Below are 10,336 nucleotides of genomic sequence, written 5' to 3'. Positions count from 1 at the left end.
CCCTGAATAAAGGCACCCCAACCTACCTCCTGAGAGCTGCTGCCAGGGCAAACAAACTTCAGATACCCACTTCCTCTTTACCTTCCCGTGAGTCTCCCATCATCCCAAGCAGGGGAAACACAGCCTCCTGCAGCTGCACTTTCAGCATGATCAGGACAGGGGTTAACAGCACCGAACCTGCCTTGTCTCCTATGCACATCTGCAGCTCCCCACAGGCAGGATCTGCTCCAAGCGCTGAATTTACAAAACTTGAATGGGGGGAAAAAAAGTAAACCTGGAGATTATGCTCTGACACTTCTTATTCCTTTCTGTACGTAAAACCTGGTCCAGGGAGAGCTGCCTCTGCTGTATTGCTCCCTACTCCTCTCTCCCACCCCTTCAGGCCACACACAGTTAAGTTACCTTGGGCATTTCTGGCAAATACACACATATATCTTACAGCCCTGAAGCCATTTATAAATAGATTTTTATTTATAAAGTCAATTTACATAAAATATGATACTCTCTTAAAAACTGCATATGTACAACATAAGAAATCCTAGCAAGTGCATACAAAAATGCCTTCAATACATTTTTTTAAAAAAACTTCAGTTTTCAGAGAGGTGGACCTTCACACCAGGCAAACTCAGACACCACGTTAAAGCACAACATAAGTTTACAGTCTTTTACCAAAGTGTTTGAAGAAAAGAATTAAAAAAAAAAAAAAACAAAAAACACCTTTGCATCTATAACGTGTATGTTCCCAAAACATTCCAGCTGGTAGTGTTCAAGAACAAGTGGATAGGACCTGCTAAAAATAGAACCATCTCATCCCTTTTCTCTAAGGTTTGTTGTACAAAAATAAGTCTTCATACACCAGTGTCCCTATAGGCAGTTCAAGTTACAAATAAAATAGAATCTGACATGATAAAAATTCCCTCCCCCTCCAGAAACAAGGAAGCATCAAGTGTTTCTAATGTCTTTTTTTTTTCCCTTTCCACCCCTCCAAAGCAACACCAGACAGCAGCGGCGGGGGAAAGCAGCTTCGCTAGGGCATCCTCTCCGTGGGTCGGCAGCTCCCGGCGGGCAGGCGGAGCCGCTGTCCCCTCCGCGCAAAGAGCAGGACCCCGCAGTCAACTACCCCATTGCACTTTTCACAACCAGAAGACGACGGCTGAACCCGGCGAGAAAAGCAGCCAGCGGGGCCAGGCCGGGGTGGAGGTCAGTACTTTCGGGGGATGCTGCTGCCGCCGCCGAGACCGCGGGTGCCGATGTGCTGCGGGCTGAGCGCGGCTGCGGAGAGACGTGAGGAGAGCCGCGGTGGGTTCGTGCCCCACTCCCCCGAGCGCCGGGGGAGGAAGCGGTGCCCCCTCCCCTCCGCTGCCCCTCACCTCCCGCCGTGTCAGTAGCTCCCCAGCCAGCTGGTGAAGTCCAGCAGCTCCCGCTCCTCGGGGCTGAGCGCCACGTCGTAGCCGCTCTCCTCGGAGGAGCACGGCGAGCCGGGCGCGGAGGAGGCGAAGGAGGGCGAAGCGGAGGAGTAGCCGCCGCCGCCGCCAACCTCCCCGACGGCCACCCGCCCGCGGCCGTCGGGGAAAGAGGCGGCGGCGTCGTGCTCGTCGAGTAGCCGCTGCAGGGCGCGGATGTACTCGACGGCGGAGCGGAGGGTCTCCACCTTGCTCATCTTCTTGCTGGCGGCGCCGTGGGGGACGTGCTGGCGGAGGGCGGCGAAGCCCAGGTTGACGAGCCGCACGCGGTTGCGCTCCCGCTCGTTCCGACGGGCCACGGCGGCCGCCGCCGCCGCCCCGGTGCCCGGCAGGGCGGCGAAGGCCAGTCGGCGCTTGCAGCGCAGCAGCTCGGGAGAGGCGGGCCGCCGGCGGCCGCGGGGTGCGGCGGGGGGCAGCGGCGGCAGAGCCCCGCCGTTCATCGCCGGGCGGCCACGGTGGCGGCGGGCGGAAAAAAAAAACCAAAACCAACCAAAAAAAAAACCAAAAAACAAACCGACAACAAAAACTTTAAAAAAATTTTCAAAACTAAATTTAAAGCGAAGCAAAGGAGGCGGGTGTGGGCAGCTCGGGGCAGTTCACCCCCATGCCCGTGCTCTCCCGCCGCCGCTCCGCGCCTCTGCGGCGAGTCCCGCTGCCGGCCGGCCCCTTATCAACGCGCCGCCGCCGCCGCTCGCGGGCCCCCGCCGGCCGCACGCGCCGCGCACGCCGCGCCACGCGCGCCCGCCGCCGCCGCGCCCCCGCCCGCGCCCTCCCCCGCGCGCGCACCCGCCCCCGCGCGCGCCCGGCGCGTGGCGCCGCCGGCAGCCGCCCCCCCCCTCCCCTCACACGCACACGCACACACACACACAGAAACACCTCCACACACACCCACACACACCCACAGAGCCGTCCGCAGCCCTGCTGTAACCCTCTCCTCAAATCACCGCCCCTGCCCTGGCAGTTTTTAACATTTTATTTTAATTTACTTTTTATTATTACTCGGGGGTGGGGCCGCACTCTCGCCCCGCCTCCCCCGCACCTCACGGCGGGCACTCGGGAGCAGCCGGGAGTCCCCGCTGCCCTCGGTGAGGTGGAGGCCTCGGGCCCTGTCCCTGCAGGTGTGCCACCAGCCCGCCCCCTCCCCAGGCCGGGTACCCGCGGGTGCCGGCGTGCCGAAGGCGGTGTCCGGGCAGCGCGGCTGCTCCCCGGGCTTTCCCTGCGCAGCGGAGAGTGCCCGTCGGTGCTTGCCTGACAGACGGGACACACCGGGGCTCTGCTTTGGTACATCCCCCAAAAATGTATAGTAGCAAAGATTTATAGTAATGGCGTGGGTCGTCTTACCAGCGTCGTTCTCCACAGACCGGCTTTTTGGGCTTCAGTGGGAGTTTCAAGGATAAAAGCATGGAGGCAAGAAGGAAAACGCAAAGTATTTGTAGCTCGGGGGTTGCAGCCCGGCTTCCCTCTGCCATGCCAAGCAATTCTCCTTGGCTCTCCATCAAGCAAGCCTTTCTTCCAGCTCCGGTGGGAAGAGCAGCAGGGTAAGGTGCATTCTGATAACTGGGAGGACAAAGGAGGTTCCCCTTGGAGTCCTGGCAACTTGTAGGAAGAAATAACTTGCATGTTGTTTTGCTAAATAAACAAGATGGATGGAGGGGGAGCTACATGAACCCACCACCCTGGGGCTGTGTCCACTCTCACAGCTTCAGGATGAGTTGTCCTCAGGGCTTTGCTCCCACCCAGCCTTTAGGGGGAAAAAAAAGTCTAAGGGTGTGAGGCAGTTGAGTTACAGGGCTTCACTTTTTGGGGGCGGACATAACCCAGTGTCAGGAAAATGCTCCAAGCTGGTGTCTTTGAGACCAACTTGGTGGTGGGTATGTGTCATCACATGGACAGGGGCCAGCAAGGCTCTGCAGCACGATTTGGATATCAAAGGATTTGTATTCCCCTGGCTGCCCTGAACCACATTGCTGCTGGTGCTCAGGTGTATCTAAGCCAAAAATGGTAGTTCAAAGAGCTATCCATGCTTCCTTGATGTGACATGGAGGGGGCTTTTTTTGTACCTGGGTATTTGGGGAGCACTAAGGCTCCACTATGTTGAAAGAGAAATATTTTTCCTGGGGGTGGGTTGCAATGGCAACGCCTTGGAGGAACCAACCCCACTGCAGGGTCATAGGCAGCCGAGCTGAAATTCCTGACAGTAAGAATCCTTTGGGCACTTTGATTTTCTGGTAGTCAAACACGCAGGAGCCTTAGCACCCAAATTCAGCAGCTTCTGAGACATTCTTGGCTGTGCTGTAGACCTGGGGGCAAAGCAATGAGCACTCCTACAGCTTCTCTGAAGGACTTGACCTGAGAGGAGCAGCTCATGGCATGCAGTGCAGGCAGGAACATTTTCCTGGTGGGTTCCCAGCAGCACAGGGGAGCTGCCTGTGCTTTGTTGGGAGTGCACAGGTTGCTTGCTCAGCTCAGACCATGTCATGCGTTTGTCTCCAGCATCTGCAAAACTGCCCTGGCTGGAGCAAGGGGCTTCCCTTGTGCTCACTGTCAGACATAGCTTAGTCAGTAGGAGCATTACTTCAGTGGAGTAATACTGATGTACCTCGTCTCTAATTTCTGCTGAAAACCTTTCACACAGGAAAGGGGAAGCTGCTGCCCTTGAAACTTTTCAAGAGAAAGCCTTCTGTATTGAAGTGCCACACTCAAGAGTAATAACTGGATTTTTATCATGCAAAAATAGCTACAGGGATTTTTTTTCATTAATAACACACACCAGTAAACCCAGTCTCAAGGGAGAGCAGGCAGCCTCCAGCCACAGAGACGCTACACTCAGCTCAGGGATGAGCTTAACTTGTCCAAATTGGCTTCAGGGCTGCTGATGTTTCCATCCAGATGTAGCCATCGAGAGTCTGGGCCTGAGCACAACACACAGCAAGTGCTTATACTTTCCTAGCAGTGCAGCTGGCTTCCCAACAGTCTACAGGAAGGTAGGTGGGTAGGTACATCTTGTACTCAGAGAAATGCAATCTCCTTTGAAATCTCTTTATAAAGTTAATGACTATGTAAGGATCCAGTAGAACAAGACATCATTAAACACTGTCTGTGTTCACAATCAACTTCCTGATCATAATCTGGGGAGAGAGAGAGCATCCAGCAATGTGCTACCCATCCCCAGAGAGTGGGGAGAAGAAATTCTCCTCTCCTAGAGCAAGTAAGGCAAAAATGGTAACTGCATGGTTGGTGTGGACACCTTTTAGCTCCATGTGGCTTCAGCCAGTGGGCTGCAAGGTGGCCAAACGATGCTCAGGGAGAAGGGAAAAGGGCTTCTGGAAAGGGCCTCTACACTACATGTTAGTTCTTGCACCTACCAAAGGTGAGAGCAAAGTGCTGCCCCTGGCTTGGCCCGTGTGTCAGCAGGAAGGCTGCAGGTGGGGTGCTGGGTCAGTCCTGGTGCCACCCATGCATTACAGCCAGCTGACAAGAACTTATTTTACCAAAACTTTCAGGACTACAGTGGAAAGCAATGGAGGTCCAGTTGCAACAAAGCTTGAGAGGGTGAATGCAAGAAATAAAGGATGATGGGCAGTTAAGCAGCCCTGTTCTTGGTGAGCCCGTTTACCAGGCTGGGCTGTGCTCACACTGGTTTTGCCAGGAGCAGGGCTCCATGGGGCAGGGCTTGCATTATTTCTTCAGGTCTATCACCTGCACAGCTGGCTCCTGGGCAGTTATGGTTTGCAATTAGATAGCATGTAAAAAAGAAAAAATAATTTAACTTGAGTAGAGCACTGTGCTTTAGAGCTATGAGTACGGTTGTTTCACTTTCAGTGGAGAAAGAAGTTCATTTGAACTTTGAAGGGAGCTCCCTTCCTTCAGCTTATGCTCTTTTCCAATGTAATCTTTCTCTGGCTTGATGAACTATTTTTAATAACTCTTCTGACATTTTATTTGTTCACCCATAATAATTTTAAATTGCCTGGGAATCACTAGAGGATTTCTGAGACGCACTTTGAAAATAATAGTAAGTAAAGAAGTGCTTTGGAAATATTATGATTTCTCTCTGGTTTTGTGCCTTCCAATGCAGCCTCCAGCCAGCCTTGTTTCCATTCACAGTGGAGTTGTATGGTGCATCTGAAGCTTGGCAAAGCCCAGCACCCCCCCCTTTCCTCCTCTCTTTCCTTTCTTGAAAAGAGATGGCCCCGGGTTTAAAAGTTGATTTTTAGCTTTGATTGTGTGTATGTGCTATATGAATGCTAAGCAGCCTTTACAATGCATCCTTGTGATGTGCCCGGGAAGGCAGACGCAGGCTGTGAGGTCTGCCTGGCCTCCCCCATCATCCCTACGGCTGCGCTGCGGTTTGATATGGACATGTTTTATTTACGAGCGAGCTTTAGGGTGAATCCAGCCATGTTACGGGCAGTAGCTGAGGGACCGAATGGGCTGAGCCACTGACGCTTGTAAATCTGACACATTTGGAGCTGCTTTCTGCTGTGGAGGAGAGGTATTTTCCCCAGTGGGGCAGTGGGCTGGAAAAGGAGGAGGCTTCTGAGAGGCAGCAGAGACCTGCACAGGTGTGTCCTGCCTGGATGTTGGGTGTAGTTTTGGCTCCTGGATGACATCCTCCTTCTTGCTTCCAGCCCATCCTTTCTCAGGAGCATGAGTAGCAGTGCCCCAAAGCCAAGGGGGAAGTTTCTCTTCCCTGCTGCATTGACAGAGTTCAAGCAGCCAAGGCTGGGGTGCTGCTGTTCCATCACTGGTGGCTGCACTGATGGAGTGAGAGCCGGAAAAGTGGATGTCAAGAAAGCATCAGTATGAATTCAGCCCCTTCTCCATTTGTGTTTAGTGTCCCAAGTTCACCCCATGCAGCATTTTAACACATCAAATCGCCCAGCTCTTTCAGAACATCTCTCTGACAGAGTGGGCATCGTTTCCCTCCTGCTCAGAAGAGGGTTGGGGGTTTTTAGCTTTTCAAAAATATATGATCTGGCTTGGTTCCCTTTTTTAAATCAACCCTTCCCTTCTGGATGAGATGGCACATCCCTCTGAGACCTATGCAGCTGGGGATGAGGTTTTTCTTAACAGAAATCTGCAAGCTGCCACAAAGCTAGAAAGAGAGCACCTGTGCTCCCTGGGGTATTTTCAGACTCACTACCATCTTTCCATGCTCCAGCTGATAACCAGTGATAAGGTGGGAAGCCACAGGCAGGAGCTGTGGTCACCTGTGGTTTTGGACTGCTTTTGGGAGTGATAAGTTGGGCTTTTGCAAAGGGAATCAATTGATGAAACCTGCCAGGGTGGGCAGGAGGCCGAGTCGTCCTGGAAAAGCCATGCTGCCATCCGGCCTGCATGCTGGCTGTGAGGGTGGTTCCCTGGCATGCCACCAGCCCTGCCTCTTTTCCCACTGGGTTGAGGGGACACCCTGCTTCTCACCTCTCTGGGCAGAGAGGTGGGTGTGTGCCTGCTGAGGCAGGTGTGTGCCAACAACGGGACACCCAGAGGAAGTTTAATCCCATAGAAAGTGAAGAGTTGCAGAGCTTGCCTTGTTGATGGGCACAGGTAGGATGAGCACACAGAGTCCCCTACTCTCCCTTCAGCAGTGCCCTTCCATGTGCCAAATGTGCCTTCCTTAATCACAGCTCAACATCTTAATATCCCAGCTCTACTGATGCTCCTGCTTTCTTTTGGGTGAGGGAGTGAATTTCCTTTTGGCTTTTGTGAATGTGAGGCAGCAACTCCTTTTGCTCTTGTTATTTTTGTGATGTTAGAAATCCACATATGCTGTGCCCCAAACAGGAAACTTTCAAGGCATATCTGTATGGGATAGAGGGCAAGAGAGAGAAAAAAGGAACAGCAGAAGATCCCTCCACCCCTTAGCCCAGAAGGCAGAGCAGTTAGTAGAGGGTGGGCACAAAGGCAAGCACCAAGCACTGCAGGTAGGAGAATCATCAGAAGACATGGTCAAGCTACTCAGGAATACTAATTTTCAACCAAAACAGGAAGGAGCTGTTTAAACACAGGTGTCTGACGTTACAGACCTGCTTTCAGAGCTCCGTGAGTAAGTGAAGGTACCCATTTTTATGGCTGGAGACAAAAGGAGGCAGGACATCTTTTGTGGGAAAACTAGCAGCCCTTCCAAGGTGTGTAGATGACTATTTTGGGACCTCTCAGGTGGACATGAGGTGAGGTGCGAGGCTTCTCCAGGAACTGAGGAGACTTTTATGGAACTGGGGAAGGAAATGCCCTTTAGAAAACCCACGTCGATTATCTCGCCCTTCGGGAAAGGGTTCTGCTGGCCTGTGGGGACCTCTAGTGAGAGACTTGGCTTCGCACAGGTCTCTGCGGTGGCAAGGTGTTTAGGACTGGAGAAAGAAGTGGGATCCAGGGGGAAACGGAGACGGGCTCCATGGTTTTTTTTTTCCCTGTCCGCCGCTGTGAAACAGGCTCTGCGTGTGCTCAGGGCAGGTGACACGGTGACTGTCGCTCCTGGCTGGGCTGACCTGGCTTGGTGTTACACACAGAGATGTGCTCATACATTCTTGCAGCCCTTCCAGATTTAACCTGTAACTCCACCGGTGGGCCAGCTCTGTTATTTTTGTACCAGGGATCCTTCCCCTTGAAAATGTAGGTGACAACACCCCGTCTGTCCTCTACTACCAGAAGAAGTGATGGGTGCCCACAGTTCTGAATTTTGATGCAATCCTAATGCTGACAGTGTCTTATAAGGCATTTTTCCCACCTGGTCTGTTCCCGGGGGTCCAGCACCTAAATGTGGATGGCTTGGCATCAGCTGCCTCACCAGTCTGTTGTCCGCTCCTCAATGCCCTCCTGCCCTGCTGTCTATCCATTGGTTTTCCTCAGATGGTCTACAGCTGGTGGCCAGAGGAGGAAGGTCTCTGTCTGCACATGGGTACCTCAGTGTCTCCTCCTGGGCATCAGGGCAGGGACCCATGAGCCATGGTTTTGGCACTGGCTGTGGCAGCTCTCACTGGTGTCTGGGAAGGCTGCAACCAAGATGATCTGCAAGAAAACTTGGAAGAAAGCTAGTGATGTAATCAGAAAATCATAACATGCTTTCCCCCATGCTTATGGCTTTGTGCAACTCACTTTCTCTTCTTTTTGCTTTACAAAATGCATCTTCCTTCCTTTTTTCACTCCTCTCCTCCTCCTTTGTCGTCTTCCTGTTACTGCAGTTACTGTTGTGGAAATGGTTTTACTTTTTTACTCCCTTTGCCACCTGACAGGAGTGCAATTATTCACCTGTCCTCCACCAGTCTCGTTCCAAAAGTAAGGATAATTAAGGCACTCAGTCATTCAGGCTCACTTTGGCCAGATCCTTCTTGAGACTTCTTTGTGATTTACTTTTAAGAAATATGTATTCAGGAGACAGCTGGTTTTGAAGAAATCACCTGAGTCTTCTGCAGCCACGGGTCCATGGAGTCTTCAGTGCTAGGAGAGGGGAAAGGAAGAGTTAAAATGTCCATGGACAGTGAGGATCTCCTGAGCAGGGGGTTATATGTCCATATAACCATTTTCCTGAATAAAATACTACCAAATGTGGTTTTTCCCTTATCTACAAATGCAAGTTCTAAAGGAGGCTAAGCCAAAGGTTAATGCCATGTGATGCTTTTACATGGGGAGAGAAGACTCTTACATAGATCTGTTTGGGGGGTGTGTTAATCTCTTCTTTAAACAATAGGCTATTCTTTTTTAAATAGTGTTTTCCTAGATGTTTTTACAAAATATTATTTATATATATTATGAAAAAAATGTTATGGACAATGTTCATTAAGCAAAAATGCATCCCAGTGAAAGTCAAAATTGGGATATTTTGACACTGACTCTTGACTAATCAGTTTAATTATTTTTTAAAGGAGCTTTGCTCCATACTCCACGGAAGGTTGTTCTTCTCTATGCCTTTCCTTCTTCCCCAGCTGGCTGTATGGGAGCTGATAGCAGCTAACTGAGGGCCTGTGCAGAAGGTGACTGCCCTGAAGAGGATTTAATAATCAGGCAGGAGGAGGTGCATCAGCACGTGGTGGGGACTCCACTTCCTGAGAGGCCCCACAGTGGCCATGCCTCCCTTTGGTGGAAACCCAGGCTTTATCAAGAGCTGGAGAGACCAACGGCCAGCTCTCTCTGGGGGCAAGCTGCCATGGAACTGAGGTGCGGGATGAGGACCACCAAGTGCCAGCTGCTGGTGACCAGCCTCTGTGTCATGGTGAGCAGGCAGGTTTGGGGGGATCTCTGCAGAACAGAGGTGAGCTGTTGCCTTTCCCATCCCCACTCCAGGAGGGGATGGTTTTCCCACGTTCTGTTTTTGGCGGGTGGAGGGCAAGCACAGCCAACTGCCTGAGTTATCATTGCACCATGGGTGGTTATCGCTGGCCACCAGCATGCCCCCCTCCTCTGATAGACTTCTGGTTTCTCAAGGCTGTCACACCACTGCAGCTCTTTCACAACTCAGCAGCTTCCTCCAAGGAGAAAGAAAAGGTCACTGCTGGCAGAATGGGTAGGAGCAAAAAAGACAATTGCTCCTGTCTCCTTGGAGCAAAAAAGAGAGGATGGACCTGCTGCAGTCGTGCGTGCTGCTGGGAGGGTGGGATCAATGAGGATATGAAACCACAAGGCTTTGGTGGAAGTGTGTGTGAGAAACATGTGGATTGGCACTGCAAAGTGAAAGCAATTCCAGGGACTCTCTTTATCAGCTTTTGACATAAATTCAAGGGGAATTTCTGGACATCTGCTGTTAGAGCTGATGGGAAATGGTAGAAACTGGAGAACACTTCTCGTGGATGCTTTGACCTGTATGTTCTTGTTGCCTTTTCACTTCATCAAAACTTGCCAGCATAAAAATAATAATAATAACAACAGTAATAGCA

At 51.7% G+C, this 10,336-nt stretch overlaps 2 protein-coding genes across 3 annotated transcripts in view; one reads left to right on the top strand and one right to left on the bottom strand.

Moving 5' to 3' along the window:
• Nucleotides 1-448: 448 nt before the first annotated feature.
• ASCL2 (achaete-scute family bHLH transcription factor 2) lies at nucleotides 449-2,153 on the bottom strand. The gene is made up of 2 exons (XM_050975685.1): nucleotides 1,371-2,153; nucleotides 449-1,272 (listed from the first exon to the last, which is right to left on the bottom strand). The coding sequence occupies exon 1, from the start codon at nucleotides 1,901-1,903 to the stop codon at nucleotides 1,382-1,384; it is 522 nt and encodes a 173-aa protein (XP_050831642.1). The 5' UTR covers nucleotides 1,904-2,153; the 3' UTR covers nucleotides 449-1,272; nucleotides 1,371-1,381.
• A 390-nt stretch (nucleotides 2,154-2,543) lies between these two features.
• TSPAN32 (tetraspanin 32) overlaps nucleotides 2,544-10,336 on the top strand; it is a 37,996-nt gene continuing 30,203 nt past the window's right edge. For both annotated transcript variants that reach the window (XM_009102197.4, XM_050975680.1), the window contains exons 1-2: nucleotides 2,544-3,001; nucleotides 9,389-9,675. In XM_009102197.4, the coding sequence (XP_009100445.1) occupies nucleotides 9,610-9,675 (66 nt within the window). In that variant the 5' untranslated portion in view covers nucleotides 2,544-3,001; nucleotides 9,389-9,609. The remainder of the gene's footprint in view (nucleotides 3,002-9,388; nucleotides 9,676-10,336) is intronic.

The sequence above is a fragment of the Serinus canaria genome, chromosome 5 (genome assembly GCF_022539315.1).
Source record: "Serinus canaria isolate serCan28SL12 chromosome 5, serCan2020, whole genome shotgun sequence".
NCBI lineage: Eukaryota > Metazoa > Chordata > Aves > Passeriformes > Fringillidae > Serinus > Serinus canaria.
This window is presented reverse-complemented; position numbering and strand designations above follow the sequence as displayed.

Bases quoted from the DNA above. Each gene is read 5' to 3' on its own strand.
- ASCL2 (XM_050975685.1), bottom strand. From the start codon at position 1,903: ATGAACGGCGGGGCTCTGCCGCCGCTGCCCCCCGCCGCACCCCGCGGC.